Source organism: Pimephales promelas, chromosome 7 (assembly GCF_988280905.1).
Source record: "Pimephales promelas chromosome 7, fPimPro1.hap1.1, whole genome shotgun sequence".
Classification (NCBI taxonomy): Eukaryota; Metazoa; Chordata; class Actinopteri; order Cypriniformes; family Leuciscidae; genus Pimephales; species Pimephales promelas.
In genome coordinates this window covers 22,087,641-22,106,338 of record NC_142775.1, presented here as the reverse complement: position 1 = coordinate 22,106,338, position 18,698 = coordinate 22,087,641, and the positions used below count along the sequence as shown (strand labels likewise).

Below are 18,698 nucleotides of genomic sequence, written 5' to 3'. Positions count from 1 at the left end.
TAAAGGTACCACGTACATAGCAAATTATTTTTAAAGACAAAATCGTCTGGCTTTTAGTAATGCTTATTTAGAATTAGTCAAGTATAGGCTATTTATATAGCGCTTTTCACAATATTGCATCAAATCAGCTTCACATCAGTCAAAACATAATAACAATGTTCATTTCTTAGAGGCAAAACATCCACGTTTGGTTAATTAATTTGAATGTCCCCATGTGCTCCTTTATATATAAAGGAGCGTGGGGATATCACTTTATATGAGATTTTATGTGAGCCAGAATAATAAATTTGTATAATTTAGATATTATTTATGTTATTCCCTTAATCGATCACGCATGTACCGTTTTAGTTCATCAATTATTAGGCTATCACGCAGAGTTTAAATGAATAAATGTATTTAAAGGTGTTAGATGAAGCTATAAAATGACTATGCGCTTATGTTAAATATATTAACTGTATAAACTGACTTTAATCACAACTTTTACGTGCACTGATTTACAATACGTGCACTGATAGACAATTGTTTTCGACTTGCTGTGTAAATTTGTTAAATTCTTAATATTTTAATATTTTTAGTTAATAAGTGAATTGTGCCGCTCTCTCGCGAGAAATTATAATTACGCTGTAACAAAGACATCTTAAAACATTTAGCCCAAATTATACCTTACTCTGTTTATTACATTTTGAACTTATTTGTTGCGACAAAAATCAAAATATCACATTGTCGTGGAGTTTCTTGTTACGAAATCAAATGTTTTCAGTTGAGGAGATTGTGATAGTTTATTCACTAGATGGCAGCACAATGACGTGAAGAGTGAAGATGGACAATAAAGGCGGACACAACAACCTTGCAAGAAGCTTGCAGAGGGAGATACCCGGACCGATGAGAGGGTCTCATTTTTCTCTCTTAAAGGTAACGGCAGAGAATAAGAAATTACGCTGGCTCTGGTTAAACATTTCTCAATAATTCGTCTTGTGTATATCTAACGGGCGATCTTTCATCTCATTAATCTATCGTTTGTTTCCTGGTAAACGTTTTTGGCTGAGGGCAAAGTGAAGTATAACTTTATATTTTGGCTTTTTAACGTTGTATCCAATTTGTCTGAATCCAAACGTTTACTTTATTTCTCGTCTTGTATAAGTTCATATAACTTTTACTTAGCCTACTGTTATGTCTATTAGGCTACTGATCAGTAAAACTGAAATTTAACAAAAATAAGCAGGGTTGTGTCATTTCATTTTATAACCTTTATTTTATATAGCATTTTATTCGCTGTATACTATTTGTTTATTGTATTGACTAAACTATTTACTATTAGGCTACTTCTCACTTTATCTTATATTTAGGCCTACTATTTGCATTGCACTGTAGTTGTACCATATTATCTTTCAGTTATACATCAGTTATCTTGGTTATTGCTAAAATCGGGTCAAAAAATGCTTTTTCCACAATAGGAAAACTATCGCAGCAACGTTCCAAAGCGCCCTATGTATTTATTATGTCTTATGCTTTTGCGCTCTGCTCTTTCTTTGCTCTTGAGGCATTGACAACACAGCTGACACAGTTAAATACATGTGTGAGAGTTCAGTCCGCTTCGGAAGCCATGATTCCATCAAGCGGTGTCTCTGGTCTTAATCAGTCCTTCACTGACCAATCAGCATCCATTAGCAGATTGCTAGCATGATATGGGCAACAACAACTCAACCTGTAAGAAATTGAAAGGACTTAAGTACTCGTTCATTCAACTTTCGCCCTATAACCCATGTTGAACTTGCAAAACCATAATCAAATCTAAGATTTCTCAATGGCAATCGGGTGAAAGAGACAAACTTCTCCAGCACGGACACCAAAGTTTCCGGCACGGACACCACCGTCTCCGGCATGGACACAAATGTCTCCAGCACAGACACCACCATCTCCGGCACGGACAACACCAACCTCTCCGGAACGGACCGTCTCCAGCACGGACACCACCTTCTTCTAAATGAAATGAATCTTACCTGTCGTGACATTCCCTTCTCTGCCTTCTCTTGTAACCTTTTATCATAGTAAAAATCTACAAATTGTTTCCAACAAAAGTATTGTTGTTTAGCATAAAGCATGTTGAAGACTAGTGGACAGGCAGTGGATTCATTAAGCTATGTAGTGAAGCCTCTTCTCCATTGACATTCATTAAAAACAACAGCCTCTGGTCTCCTTCTGCCATAGTGTTACCATTAGTTGTTATGCTTTTTTGGCCAAAGGTCGCAGACTTGCCTTCTAGTGGCTTTGGAGCCTGCTATCATTCTACAGCGAGGGACACAGAGATTTTTAAATTATGAATTATTATTATTTTATAATCAGTGTTTAAATGGAAAAATACATGAATTAAAACATCATGAGCACTGTAAAATGTGCACTTGTAGGCCTACAAGATGTGACTTCCTCCAAGTGACCAGAAAATCAGAGTGCGTCTGAGTACCGAATAGTCCGAACAAAGACTTGTACCTACACACTCCAAAGTGTCCTTGACTTTATTAGATATCTGTGACAATGGTTTACCCCAATGAGAGCGGAGAAAGAAATACATTGGGCGTGTGTGTATGTGTGTGTGTGTGTGTGTGTGTGTGAGTGAGAGAGAGGATAAAGACAGCATCCCTCAGACTGTCACCATTGTGCTGTGATAATTGGATTCTCCCTGTTTGAATGGAAACTCATTCATGGGCATTGTCAGAGTAAAGATTACTATTGTGCCACAGGACGTAAAGCCTTATGAATATGAAATAGAGGCCGGTGGTCTCCAACGTTTCCAATGTAAATGATGTAAAACACGCACAAGCTGAGGTCACTGGACTCGAGCATCGTAAACGCCACTGCGATACAAACCCCGTCCCGCAGTCGATTTCATTGGTCAATTTAATTACGCATCAGCTGTCAAGAAAAGTTCTTTTCATGAACTCAGTTAAAAAATGCAATCAACTTATAGTTTGGTTAAAGTATACCAACTCTATACTTTTAAGGTTTAGGTTAAGGGGCAGCTTTTATTTTTTTATTGAAATCTGCCGAATGTAGTTATAATATTTTGCATTTTCAAAGATTTTTACACAGTTTACAAAACCAGTCATTTGCACCAGCATGTTTGCACCTTCAAGGGCATGGACATTGAAAATTAATAAAGCGATTAATGATTGAGATATGGCTTGACGTTGTTTCTCTCTCTCTCTCTGTCTCTGTTTGAGAGCACACCTTTCTCCTGTAGGGAACGCAGTGGTTTCCATGGGGACCCATAGCCACTCTGCTCTTCAAAAGCAGGCCGAGCAGAGGCAGAGGGGCCCTTTGTGTTGGAGAGGAAAGCATGGAACAACGCTGGGCAGATGAAAGCCCTGCTATCCTTACGCCCAATCATAATTTAGTCATCAGTGCAGGAGCACAGAATCCAAATAGTCACTGAAAACACAAACAGTGAAAAGGAGAGGCTCATGGGTCAAGATATGAGCAAGAGAGAGAGAGATGGGAGTCTGATATGAGGATAAATTTCAAAGACATAAAGGAATTGTTGTGCTGTGGCTCAGGCTTGTTTTTTTTGTTTTTTTCATGCTGATGATCAGTTCTCTGTGCTGTAGTTTGTGCCGAAATGATGGTGCCCACTTCCATCCAATTTGAGAAAATTATGCTACATCAACTATATTGTTCTAAAAATAGCAACCTTGTTTAGGGACGTATTTCTTCTTTGTCTGTCAAAGGAAAATAAGTGGGCTTTAGATGTTCAATATGTTTATAAAAGTAAAATTTATTATGAATTAAAAGTTTAATGTAAAAATACTAAAGTATTACAAGTATGACCCATAACTGCTTTTAAAAAAAAGCAAACTTATATGGTAAAGTAACCAAAGCTTTTGAGCAACAAGATGTATGACTGTATTGTTAGTCATAATTTAATAAGTTAGCTTCAGAAATGTTCAAAAGTTTGGGGTCAGTAAGATTTTTTTTGTTGTTGTTTGTTTTTGAAAGAACATTTTTATGTTCACAAGGGCTGCATTTATTTGAAAATTGATTTAAAAAAAAAAAAACATTGAAATACTCTTATGATTTAAAAGAACTGCTTTCTATTTTATTATATTTTAAAATGTTATTTGATGGCAAATCATGCTAATATGCTGATTTGGTGATCATTATCACTGTTGAAAATGGTTGTGCTACTTAACAAAGTGTTTTTTGAAAGTGAAAAGTTTGAAAGTTTGAACAACAGCATTTATTTTAAATAGAAATCTTTTGTATCATTATAAATGTCTCTACTGTTATTTTTGATCAATTTAACGCATTCTGATAAATAAAATAATAAAAATGGTACACATGATAAAAAATGAATGCACATGAAATGTGAATTTTGTGAATATTTTCTGCCATTTGACACGGTTAGCAAAGTTAACATTTCTTTAATAAACATAAAATGAAGATAAATTCCATACAATTGCTACCTTTGTCAAGGTTAACAAGTTAGCGTTTCAACATTAATTGCTGTGTGCCATTCTCTTCTTTTCCCTCTCTACATGTCACTTACAGTGGCCTGTCCAATTGCTGACTCTCTTAATTGAATCAGAACAACAGAAAAAAAGAAGACAGAAAAGAGAAGGGGGAGAGAAATGTTGAGTTTTCTGGGGCAGATCAGCATTCAGCACGGGTTCAGATGAGGGTCTATATAGGTCACGCACAATATGGCTCCTGCAAGTTTACAGCTGGGTCTCGTAGCACCATTATCCCACAACAATATTGCGGAGAGGAACTTATTTGAGCCCATTAGTCCATGTCCCCTCCTCCTTCATTAACGAAGCCTTTCTTTAAACAAGTCAAGACAATGAGCTCTCAGAAAGGGTAGCAGGGGGAGAAGAGGAGGATTGGAGGGGAGGTCGCAGGTTTAGCCCGGAGCCCACGATAATTACTGTGTTTCTGTCTGTGGCCTGAAAAAGACTTGAATAATGTTTCTTTTTGGGGACCCTGAACAATAGATGCAGGGCTGGCTTCAAGAACGGCTGTTGGCTATTACAAAAAATCCTATCTTTGCCACTCATTTGCCAAACCACTTGGCTTCACTATTGCACAAAGTCTTAATGTCGACCACAGTTTGCACATTAAGAATGCATAGATCTTTTATGCAGTTAGACTTCTTTTGTGTTCTTTTGTATGACATCTCATTCCAAGTCCACGTGGGTTGCCAATGACTCTGAGACATGTGCAAAGGATGCTGGTGTTTGTGAGAGAAGTGCGATCGATAAAACAAGTCTCTGCAATATTACTGTGTCTAAAACGATTTTACACAATTTTGTGACTTGTACTGACAAGGAAACACTGAAATACATTGTTCCATTAAAGTAGCCTAAATCTAAAATCTCACTTGGCTTACAGAAATGTACTATAAACACTGGTCTAATTTATTTGTCACAGGCTATTGACTTTAGGCCTACCACCAGATGACAATACAGTACTGAAAATGTCCATGTACCACATGGTGGTCCAAGATACTACAAAGAATACCATCATAACCGCGAAATAAAATAAATGAAGTAGTAGGCTTATAAAATAAATAAATAAATAAATAAAGGGAGCCGGAACCCTTTAATCCAGGATGTTGTTTTACCCGGTGTGCATTTTTGCTGACGGAACTGAATGTGAAAGATTGTAAACAGAATCTGGTGAGTCACTTTCACATACAAATAACGGATTATATGGTCTTTTCATGCTCGTACTTTGTGTTATAGTCATTCTCTTATTATCAATGACGCATACAATTATTATAGCTAACCGCTGTGAGTTAAGCACAATCGGATGACACAAATGTCATTGGCTGCAGATGTAGCCAAGTGCTAACTAGCATCATGGTATGAAGTCATCGGCTAAATTAAGCGAAACAGCGACTTGTAAAGAAAAGCACAATTTCTTTCAGAAGAGGGGCACACCTTGATATTAGAGTTTTTATATTTTCTTTTTACGTCTTGTCTCGTATATCTCGCAGCTTGCTTGTGTGTAAGCTGCACATGTGTGGACTGTATAACTAAGTATAAGTTATTAATTAAAAATAATTCATAACTCTTGTGTGAATACTCAGCATTAGATAGCTGATGTAAGGGGTCGTCTCTCGTAATTTTGTGTCTGTTTTGTCAAATCACGTTTATTTATAAAGCGCTGTCAGTGTCAAGGAACCAAAACTCCATCAGGTGACGGTAGTGGAGAAAATAAAAACCAAAAAACAAAACAAAAGCCATTTGCCTTACTACACTAGAATAAATGTAGCGGTGGTGTTTTACAATTGACCAGATTTACTATTGTGTATTAATTAAAGATAGTATCATTTGCGTCTGATACCGCAGTTCTTTTTATTGTAACATGTCAAAAGATAAGCAGTTTAGTTTACTGGCACTTAGCCTAGGGGTTTCTGTGTTTCCGTAAAATGATATATCATAGATCTGTGATAATATGATTTTATGTTATTTTATGATGACATATAAGTGTGTTATGATGTCACATTACTGCTCATCACAGTGTAACAGAATAAATCTGATTTATGGTACTGCTGCAGCAGCAATAACGTGACTATATTGTACAAAATTATATTTAAGAGGGTGCACATCTTCTCTCTACTGCTTTCACTTTATGATTCTCACATGCTACTTGCAGGACATAACTTTGCTTTGTCACTGCCTCAGTGTGCAGACTGATGTTTGCTGTGAGATGGCTAAAAATAGAACGGCAGAAGAGGGCCTCATCACACTCTGAATAAGTGTGTCAACAAGCAGAGGTGTTAAGATCACCAGCTCAAGTTTTTACTGTTGCAGATCTGGTTCTCATGGCTTCATGGCTGGCTGCTGATTTGTAGTACTAGTCTCATCACACTGCAGCTAAATTTGGTTGTCAATTCAGCTTTTAATGCTTGATCTTGTACTAGAGTTCAGTAATTTATGGGAGTGAAATTCCAAGCATAAACAAAAAACAAATCACATTTTGGATGTCTCTCTCATCTAGGTTGTTCAACTCATCAGCTCATTAGAAATTGCAAAACTTGAGTTGGATGTGACTGATGAGGGGTACATTCAAAATGTGCAGTGGTGGGGGTGTCCCCAGGACAGAAGCATGGGTTTAGTTAAATTTGCAGAACATAACTTTTGGCCACTGTAATATTAAACACACAACAGGCCGAATGTTGCTTAATTCCTATTCAGAGGGGACTAGCCTCCTAAACCAACATTTGAGTTACAATTCTTATCACTCAACATCTGTGTGATTTCATGTACCGATTCATCATCTGCTGTGCTTGTGTGCATCACATGTGATTTATGTCTCTTTTAATTTATTATTTGTTAATATCATTTTTAATTTATTATAAAAGTCCTTTTTAAGTAAACTTCACAAGTTGATCACAGTGGCTGTTTATAACATAAGTGTGCAGAGAAATCTAAGGTATCTTACCTTTACCTGACTGATATTAAAATGGGCTATCTTCGCAATTCCACGATTTGGCTCTTTTTATAGATTGTATTTATCATTTTTTGTCGGAGACCATCCATATTGACACTAAATGAAAACATGTCAAAGATTGGTGTGCAAATAATAGCTCAAAATAAATGCATGAGGAGAAGTGATAGAATTATTATTCTGAATAATACAATTAATCAGCAATCACAGACATTTGCATTCAGATGGGGGATTAGATTTCTTAGAGGACTTTTGAGTTTGCTGAAGAACAGTAGGGCCTAGGTAATTTGCCCTCGAATTTTTACAGAGGTTGAGCGAGAAAAACACTGCTGGCAGATACCGACGGGATTAAAATCACTAAGTACGTCTGTGAAGCATGCATTTCTCTAATGTCCTGTCTGAAAACTTGTAATGAAAACTAGTCCTGTCTGAATAGGGCTTATGTTTACCATGGTGTCAATCATTGTAATTCATTTCCCATATTGAAAAACAGTTGTCACTCCTGAAACTTTACAATGTGTCCTTACACACCCTCATGTTGCTCTGATCCTGTTCTTCTGTGTAACACGTTTATCCACGGCCTTCAAGGTACTAGCATTAAATTGATTAATTGATGCCTTATAGCATAATACCATGACAATGCCTTGCTATGATTGTGCCTTGAGTTTGAAGAATGTTGTCTTCCATGAGACTTTTCAGAAAATCACTTCTTTTTAAAGGTTTGGAATGACTTTATGGTGAGAATATGATGACAGAATTTTTTTGAGAATATCCCTTTTTTTGACACCCATTATTTTATTTTATTATTTGATTTGAAGATTTGCTTGTTTTGCTGGTGAGTTTTAAACCAACGGAAATCACCTATTTGCACAGCTGTCTGTTGGTCTGCATTTATATGTATTTCTTTGTTTCTTCTCATGGGTCAGGTGAGCTTCTTTTCGGAGGAGCCCGATCTATAGCCGATGAAAGTTCGTATCTATAGCACGAATGTCATTTCTCGTGGCATTTATACGGCAAAAACAGCTTTTGCGTGTATATGGTACGCGTTTTTCGCATGTATATGATACGCACTTTTTGGCGTATAATATGCACGAACTCCCCACCCCCTCCCCCCTAAACCTACCCCAGGGTTTTTTAGTGCGTAGCATAAGCACGCAAAAAACATTTTTGGCATATAAATGCTACGAGAAATGACACTCGTGGTATAGATGCGCATCTTCATGAGACTGTGTTGTCTCTGAGATGATGTAATGGCCTTTTTAATAATTGATGGTTCAAAGAAAGTGAAAGACACTGAGCCGGAGTGCAGAGGAAATCAATGTTAGTGCGGGAGGATGTAGACATGAGTAAGATGAGGAGAGACAGCATAACTATGTGAAATGAAAATTCAAGAAAGAACCAAGCCAAGCTCATGTTTGGAGAGGCTGGAAACTTCCAGGTTTGTCTGTTTGCCTGAATCTCTGGAACTTAAGGTAGCCTGTTGAACGGATTCCATTTGCTCTAAGGTAGTATTGTGAAATTCACAATGTCTTGTTATGATTTTGCCATGAGTGTAAATAAATACAGGTCAAGGTGAGTGAAGTTCAGTTGCTGACACAATAGTTTCTCATTTCTCAACATGTGAAGGCTGTATCAAACGGAAGCAGCATTTGGGGGCATTCACGCAGAACACATTTTTGCGTTTGTATTTAAGTGGAATGGAAAAGAGCGCAGACTCTTGAAACATGAGCTACTTTTTACTTTACACATAAGTTACTGTGCACGATGCTGAAAAATCAGCAAGATGTGGTGCAACTGGTAAAGTTGTCCATCATTAGAAACTCGAAGTCTGATAGGTAGATGCCACATTGATTTGATTAGGTATCACACAAGTTGAGTACCACATTGAAAAGGACGTTTTATCGAAGTAATCTCTAGTTTGAATGTAATCTAGCCGTACTGCAATCGTCATGTTACCTACCAGCGCATGTCTCACAGAGTTGCTGGAAAATCAGTCACTTATGAGGTTCAATTGCGGAGAGTATGCCACCTTAGATGGCAAAAGTCTATATTAGCTGATAGATTGCAAGGAAGCTCACTAGGGTTTGTGTGGGACAGAACTTGGTTATTCAGAAAAATTACTTGTGGTTCTTATCTGTTGTACTATTGCTGATGTTATGCTTTTTGCTCAGATGCTCATCACTAGAACATCAGCTGTCCATAGAATTACTTTGCTGACCGTACTGTCCTTTTCTTTCTTGTTTGTCTAAATTTAGGATGTCTGGCTCTGGGGAAGGACGCCCTGGCATGGATTTATCACTCACTGAATCAACGCCTTACTGACTGCAGTGATTTAATTGAGGAACTTGTTTGAGGCAACACCTGTTCTAGACAGCTCTGAGTTTGCTGACCTCACCCTACCCAGTGGTGATACTGGTCGCTGGCAAAGCGGTCGGTTCTCATTAGGTGCTTGATTAACAACGTTGGCAGACTTGGCACAGAAAGTGACAGTACTGGAAGGGGCTCTGGCTCTTGTGTACCATTTGTTTTGCAACAGTCCTTTTGGGTTCAGACAGCAGATGTTCCGTCTGCGGTGCCTTGAGGCATCTCGATCCGGCCCTATCTACCCTCGCTCATGTAAGGAATCGGTCCCTTTGCCCCACCCCTCCACTTCTGTGACGCCAAAACTGTTGAGGTGATGGAGGGTCTGGAGGTCGAGGACATTAGCCCTGCCCTCGAGGCCACTGAGGATTACCTGCACTGCCTCGCTGACAATCAAGGGGATGGCCAGGTACGTCCGCCCAAGCTTAAAGAGGCTTCCACCATGGACAAGTTGAATTCCAGTGGCGTGTGGGGGCTACTGACAGGGAAGCAGTCGGAGATATCTCCAGGCAATATGGCCTGGGCAGAGCAGACGTCCTTTAATGTGCTGGGCCTACGACATGGAAAAAGGAACCGGGCACGATCTACCAATGATTTGGCGGCGCATGCCAAAGAGGCAAACTCAACCACCAATACATCTAATGGCGGCTTCAAACGTGGCCACAACCGTTCCCGTTCAGACGTCAACAACCGCACTTACACCGATAATGGCATGCCGGCCATTGACAAAAATACCCTCAAGAACATGGCACTGAATGACTACAGAGATGGTAAGGATTAAACTGCAATTATTATTGATACCTTTTAATTGGAATTGATGTGTAGTGCAGAGATGCAAAAAGTTAAACAAATTGTGTCTCATAAAAAAAACAGGTGTTTTACTTACAAGATTCTAGCGACAGGAAATTTGTCCGTCCACACCGAAAGTAAAAATACCGAGTGATGCCATATAATCCCAACCAATTAGAACATTATCACTGTGCAACAGTGCACATCCACTCATCTATATAAGCCATGAAATCAACCACTTGGTGAATAATCACATTAAAGCTGCAGTCCGCAGTTTTTCCTCTTTGTCGCCATCTCTGTTCTCTCGCGGAATCATCAACTTTACGTGAGTTGTACCTCGGCACGGCACAGCCCGGATGAATCCAATGTTTTGCATAGAATGTGCAGCTGTCAATCACCGTGCGGTGTGGATACTGTCATTAAGAATCACAGATTCTACTTTTTGGAAGTATATGACGAGACCAACATAATAATTTTCACCCTAAAATGTCCTCTGAACAAGTAACATCCACTGATTAAACCTAACAATCATTTATCATATCATGTCAAACCGTGCAAATTATACTTTGTTCTCAAATTGTTAATGTTAACAACATCAGCATTGCGTGACTAAGCCCTTAAAGATATTTATCCTTGTTTCGCATGGGCCCGGTTGCAGTCTCTTTTTCCAAACTATCAGTCCAAAATCTTTTGCATTTTACAACAGGCAAAGGAACTCCAAGGCACACTCAAATAGAAAAGTTAAAAAGCCTTTAATATCATGGCTTGGTCAAATTAACCATCTAAAAAACTCCAACGCGTTTCGGCTACATGCCTTCTTCTGGGGGTTAATCTCTAGTTGTCTCTGGTGATTATCGTTTGAACCTTTCTGAATCCACTATCAAATTAATGCGTTTAAAGTCCCCATGAACCGGAAGTTGCAAACGACTTTTCTCCAGTGTTGTGACGTATTTCCGAGAGAAACGGAATACTAAATGAGGCAAAATAATGGGCGTGGCTTTTTTTCAAGTAGCGCCTGATTGGATCTAGAAAAATGGGTGTTTCATTCTGAAATGGAGGATGACACAAGTTTACACACGCTGTCAATCAATGCTCGCTCGGCGCTCGCAAACACACAGCAGCTGTCAGTTGGAGGGGCGTGGTTATGGATGTTAAGGAGACACCCAAACCGTAAAGCCTACGTCATCGGGCAAGGTCCTCCAATGCAGAGGGGAGGGGCATTTTCAAAATTTGATTAAAGATTACGAAGCCAACTTTTTTTTTTGTGTGGATTTAATTGCATGTATGAATTGTTCACCACAAAACGATCAATTTAGGCAAACAAAGCAAATATGGTCAATTTTGATTTCATGGGGACTTTAATAATTATACCAAGTTCTGTGAGAAAAGGCCAGAAATCTCCACCTCAATCATCCTCACACGCAATATAGCTTAAACTAGCCGAGACTCCTCCTTTATGTGTACAGGTGTGACGTAATGACGCGAAGACATGCTTGAATGTCCCACGGAAATCCACCAGTACTACTGGAATTAAAAACATTTTTACAAGCTTACCGTTGAATCTAGCTATAGTTTTGAACACAGCGACTGGGGTACAAGACTTTATACTTAGCTGCTTTAATGATGGAAAGAACTACAATTCTACAATAAATTGGATTTTTTTTTTTTTTTTAAATTTGCAGAATTATACTGGAATTCTCCTCTATGGAGAAAGTGAATGAGATATTTACTATTTCCAGAACTTGAATGTTGTACTGTATATTCGACAGTTGCATTAAGTGGGTTTTGGACCAATGAGATTTCACTGTCCCATTTGTCACTTCTTGTGGCTGGTTAAGACAAAAGCTCACATCGAAAAAAACTCTCAACTTTTATCGATCAGCACTTTATCGTGTCACATCTGTTTAGGTGGTATTTTATTACTGCTGTTATCCATCAAAAGACTATCCACTTGCTCAAATGACATTGTTTTTCATCACTTTGGACACTTTATTAAAATGTCGTTATGTGGTGATGTAGCTTTTATCTCCTCACACCTGTGATTTGTTGCGTCTATGTCTCTGTCAACACCGCTCACCTGCACTCTTTGCAGGAATCACATCCTTTTATGTTGAGAGGGTTCAATGAGTTTGTTTGTTGTTTTCTACTGAAGGGTTTATTTAGACAAGGTCATACCAGAACAAGAACAATAGAAACCCAGAGGCATATTATGATTAACATGCTACTATGATTTAATAAAATACACATTCACTAATATAAATGGTCGCTTTGTTTTAAAGCTTTTTATATCCAGTGTAGGCTGGTTTAATTTTATATTAACTCATTTCGAAAAGACTGATTTATTTCTACATCCAATAAATCAGTGCTAGGTTTTGCAAATCGGCAGGTGATACCAATCCTCTTGGCTGTCTTTGCTTCCGTATTAAAACTTAATGGGGCAAATTGTTAATTACAGCAAAATGTGCCAAAGGGAGCAACTGGAAATAGAAGGGAGTTCCATGCTCGAATGCCCACCGTTTCTTCAGTGACTGAGATTGAATCCTAGGTGACATTAAGATATTGGCAACCCACCCAGTTTCTAATTCTGATAGATCTACTGATTAAAACTGGAGAAACCCATACACTCTTCACTGCACAGGTCTCAGTGTTTGCGCTATGCTTGACTTGGCTCTGTAGTTCATTACAAGCGTCAATTTCAATTTAGTCTGCTTTGTTTGCACCCATTTTTCAATGTCTTGTTTGACTGGCCTTAGATTGAACTTAATTTAAATGTAGTTTTTTATTTATTTATTTTTATTAAAGACATTTTACATTTTTAAAATACACTACCATTCAAAAGATTGGAAATGGATTTCTGAAAGATTTTATACTGTTAATTAATACTGTTATTCAGCAAGGATGGATTAAATTGATCAAAAATGATAGTACATTTATAATGTCACAAAAGAATTCTATTTCAAAAATGCTGTTCTTTAGAATTTTCCATTTTAAGCGTTTCTGTTCATTAAAAAAATTCGGAGAAAAAAAAAGTCTATCATGGTTCTTACAGAAATTGAAGTAGCAAAGGGTCAGTCAGTGCAACAGAACTTACTAGTTGTCTTTAATTGAAGAGCTAAATAGATTATACTCCTGACATTTGATTGTTTAATATTATGTCATGTTATGATGTGACTCCATGTGCTGCTTTCTCTTTGATTACAGCATGTCTGAAACGAGTCGTGCCTATTCATTTGCATTTTTATAGGACCTCAAGCAGTACAATTTTATTGTTAGTTGAATACAGTTACAGATCTTAAATTATATTTATGCTGAAATCACAATCTAAAGCAAATTACAGGGATTCTGGTTAAAAGATCAGGGAGTCAATCAAGATTGCTTGATTGCTTTGGTCTGTTATGTCCAACTTAACCAAATTAACCCATCACTGTGTTGGTATAGCCTACTACTACTGATTTTGAGTTAATGTGTTAGTTTCAGAGACTGTAATATTGTTAAAAATCATTACAATACTTTAACATATTTTAAAGGTTTGTTTATTTCTGTGATGCCAATGCTACATTTTCAGCAGCCATTATTGTAGTCTTTAGTATCAATGATCCCTCAGAATTCTGCTGATTTGGTCCTCATGAAACATGTCTTATTATCAGTGTTGGAAACAGTTATTTTTCTTGATACTGTGAAGGTTTTTTTTTTCTTCAGGATTTTTTTTATTAATAGAAACTTCACAACAACAGCATTTATTTGAAATATATTTTATCTAGCAATGTATTTTCTGGCTGATATATTTTTTTTGTTTCTTAAAATTGTCCAGATTAGCTTTGGGATTCACTCAGATCTTTTCTTTTCCATAATGTCTGCTTTTTTTCCCCTTTTTTGAGTCATTACTGATGACTGTTTTTGAGAATTTTGAGTCATTACTGATGACTGTTTTTCTCGTGCCCATCTGCGAGTGGTGTACTGTAGCATTATAGGTATTTTAGTAACTTGCAGAGGGAACGGTCTTGGAATGGTTCAGACTCTGCAGGCCAACTGGCTTTGCACCAGCTCGCTAATTGAGTCATGTCAGCACGCCTCATGTCCTCTCTGCTGTGAAATTAGTTGTGACTCTTTCCATAGCTGCAAACTATGCACCTTTGAAGACCTCCGAGTGCAAGGAGTCCCCAAACACCCACAACTGCACTCCAGAGGCCCAAAGCACGTCAGCTGTCGCAGCTTTTGGTGGCTAGTCAAAGTAACCCAACCTTCAAAGCTCACAGTTTATCGGCAAATAGTGGGAGGGGATTGTCCATTACATAAGTTACAGATGTTTTGAAAGGTGCAGTTTTGACTGGTAGATTAGAGATAAGACTTAAAGAAAACAATACAATTTGTATCCTCTGTCTGTTTCTATTGGTCTGGCCAGGCACAGAAATCCGGGGCAAACAGCAGGTTCCCGATGGTTGAGAGGAAAACGGGCAGTTTCCAGCCAAGGAAGTGTAAGGATGAGGAGTGTTGTGGACCAAGAGAGGAAAGGAGATAAAGGAGGGAGTATATGAAAGAAATGGACAGAAAAGGAAGGATTGAAAAGGAGTGCCAAAGATTAGGGGTCACTATTTGCCATTTTGTTTGCACAGCAGCCCAACTCACAATAATGGTTCTTCCTGCTTTGTGGTGGCTGGATAGACTGCTGTCACGTCGTAGCATACTAGCATCCATCATGGGTGATGTGAACATCTCTCACGCAGAGCTCAAGAGTAACATGAGAGAGGAGGGACTAGCATGATAGGCATTTAAAAGGAAAAAAAAAATGAGTGTATTCATAATATTACCATAACCCTTTTCGGACAGGACAATTATTTTCTAGTGACTAGTGTAAGTGTTTCACATTCATGCCTTTAATTGTAAGATTTTCTAACTACATAAGTTAAAAATTTTGATGGTAAATTGGTTAAAATTACTGATTGAATAATTACATATTTTAGCTAATGTCTTTTAAGAAATGTAATTCTTTTTTTTTTTGGGGGGGGGTGGGGGGGAGGTTCGTAATGCTTCTCATTTATTGGGGCTATTTAGCCATTTTTGGGTTGTTGTTTTTTTTCTATAGTCCTCTCAAAAAGGTAATCATTTGAGAATTGTGAGCTGCAGTTGCTATTTTAAGTAATGTTAGCATTCTCTTCTATATGAAAATTAAATAAATAAGTTTAATTATCATTTTGTTGTTGTTTTATGTAGTTTTGTATTTTTACTTGTTGGACCCCAGGAAGAGTTGCCACTACCTAGGCTAATGGGATCCAAATAAACAAACACAATTCTTTCCATTTAATTATGTACTTGTTATAAAAGAATCAAGTCAAAAGTCTCATTTGCATAGTGCAAGTCACCAGAAAGTATTGGATCCACAATATTGCCTAAAACTGTTGCCATTGGCTTGATACAGTGCAGCCAAAAGCCTAGTATTGATATTCAATTTTATAGTTATTTAGAAATATTTTTAGTTGGTAGTTTGTTATTTGTATTAAAGGTGCTCTTTCTGACTTTTCTTTTCCAGCTCATAAGGAGAGCAGCCCAAGCCTAGTGAAGCAGGGAACGCTAGAGCAGAGAGAGGGACCGTGGGGACGCTGGACCACCTGTCATGTGGAGCTTACGCCCTGTGAGCTGCGTCTCTACAGCCTGGATAGCAGCGGCAACCAGCAGCTATGTGCCGCGCTCTCACTGTCCCACTGCCAAGGGGTGAGTGCTCCCCAGACGCAGGATGGACGTGTGCTGCAGGCGGTCTTCTTTAACAGCACCCGCGTGCAGTTACGCGCACCGTGCCAGTGGGAGGCACTGGAGTGGCGTAGGCTCCTCTGGGAACGCGTCTTGGCCGCCCGTGCAGCCCATCGCAAAGGGGAGCCGGCACCTACCCTCCACGAACCCGAACCAGACACGGCGACCGTGCCAGCCCCTCGACCGCTGGTACGTCCCACGGCCCTGCCACTGTTCACCCAGCACTCTGCCGATGTTCTTAAAGCTGGCCTTCTGCACAAACTCTCTGACCTCAACAACTGGAGGGCCTTCACGTTTGTACTGAGCCGCACCGAGCTGCAAGCCTTCCCGACCGAGGGAAGAGGCCCGGTGTCGGAGCCAGTGCTGCGGTACCGGCTGGCTTGCTGTCTGGCTGTGCAGCGGGATGATGAAGACGGAGGCTCTAGCTCCCGCTTCCAGGTGGTCTTCCCTGATGATGTGCTGCGCTTGCGGGCAGAGAGTGAGTCCAAAACTCAAGACTGGGTGGAGGCCCTAAGAACAGCGGTGACGGCTCAGCGGCCACAGTGCGAGAATAGTCAAGTCCCCAGTGGAGTGCTGATGAGGAGTAAGCCAGCCAGGGAACGACGGCACAGGGAAGGCCAGAGAGCTAAACGACAGTCCGTCACCACTAGCTTTCTCAGTATCCTTACCTGTCTGGCTGTAGAAAAGGGTCTCACCACTCAGAGCTTCCGATGTGCAGGTGACCACCTCTCTAATACGCTTTCAACATTTCCTCGTATTGTAATAGCTTTTTGGTTCACTAATAGGTTTGGTTCATCTTCATTAAAATGATCAGGAAAGAATTCACTAAGAGTAAATTGTCTTCACTTATTGCGGATTCATTTGTATCTGTTGTGGCACAAAGCATGCCTGCATAATTAGTGTCGATCACAATTTTCCTTTTTTGGGGGGCCAAATGTGATAAATCAAAAGATCAGATCAATAAATGTACTTAAAAGTTAATTGAAATCAGCATATAGGGTGATAATAAAATGGAAAAAACAATAGACGGTTTACTTCTTACACACATCACAATTTAACATAACTTTATTATTTGAATATTATTTAATTAATAAACATATTTAATGAACTCTTTAATATTCCATAAATGTGCTTATATTTAATTAAAATGTATTATTTGACGCATTAAATATTGTATTTTCAATTTGCTCATTTACCTAGGGCTATTTAATGGATTATTTTTAATTATAAAAAAAGACATTTCTTTTTTAGCAATGGGTGATTGCTTCACTGCTGTATCTTTAAAAAAAGGTCTTTTTTTATCCATTGATTCATCAATTTCTTGGTCCCACTTTATATTAAGTGGCTTTAAGTACTATGTACTCTCATTGAAACAAATAATTTGATACCATGGACTTATTGTGTACATACATGTTTTTACATTGTACTTATATTTTTAAAATACCAGCATGTAATTACAGCTGTAACTAATTTAAGTAATTACATCTGTAATTACACAGCTGACCCATCCCTTACACTTTAACCTACCCTTAAACCTACCCATACCACCACACCTGTCCCTAACCTTACCCAGAGCACACCTCAATAGCAGCAAAAAGTGTTTTGCAATACAACATGAGCACAAGTACATTGTACTTATTTTTCAATGCAAGTACACATTAAAGCCACTTAATATAAAGTGGGACCAATTTGTTTAATGATGATTTGGCCCACGTTATAAATGCTGTATATAGTCATAAAATTAGAAACCTCCTTAATGAAATCTGTCAACAAGTGGTCACGAGACACATTTGGTATGCATTTACACACCAGATACAATAAGCAATGTGTCTCGGCTGACCACTTGTGGTCGTATCACTCGTGACATATGTTAATGTCAGGTGTAAACAGAGCTACAATCATGATCATTGTGTTATTGCTCTTTTTGCAATGTCAATTTTTCTATTCTTAGATCTGGATCTGACAGCACAGGTCTAATGGCGATTTTTCGTTACATAGTCCCAGCTCAACTTGACTTGCCTCGCCTCACCTTTGTTTGGTTTTCCACTGTGTAAATGTTGTACCCGTACCTGCTTTTGGGTACTTTTTTTCCACGAAAGGCGTCGCTGTGACAACCGGGTACTATTTGTGGCGGTACTGTCTACAATGGAAAACGAGCGAAAAGCGAGCCGAATCGAGCTGGTACTGGTATTGGAAAATCGCCATAAGGCTGCCAGCTAATATCGACTCCTTAACTTTGAATTTTGCCTTTCGAAAAGGCCATGCCTATGAACTTCAGCCATTCTCTTACTCAGCCCTCAAATAAATAGATGTTCCACTCACTAAAGAATTGTTTCAAACCAAATGCTCCATTCTTC

The 18,698-nt window shown here is 38.7% G+C and overlaps 1 protein-coding gene across 4 annotated transcripts in view; it reads left to right on the top strand.

Annotated features, from left to right (window-relative positions):
* The first annotated feature begins 5,554 nt into the window (after positions 1-5,554).
* The window catches only part of plekhm3 (pleckstrin homology domain containing M3), a 43,430-nt gene continuing 30,286 nt past the window's right edge, over positions 5,555-18,698 (top strand). For 3 of the 4 annotated variants that reach the window (XM_039682551.2, XM_039682552.2, XM_089133221.1), the window contains exons 1-3: positions 5,555-5,669; positions 9,702-10,577; positions 16,124-17,059. In XM_039682551.2, coding sequence (XP_039538485.2) covers positions 10,124-10,577; positions 16,124-17,059 — 1,390 coding nt within the window. In that variant the 5' untranslated portion in view covers positions 5,555-5,669; positions 9,702-10,123. Of the gene's footprint in view, positions 5,670-9,701; positions 10,578-14,998; positions 15,072-16,123; positions 17,060-18,698 lie in introns of those variants that run through there. The other variant, XM_089133222.1, reaches the window with a different exon arrangement.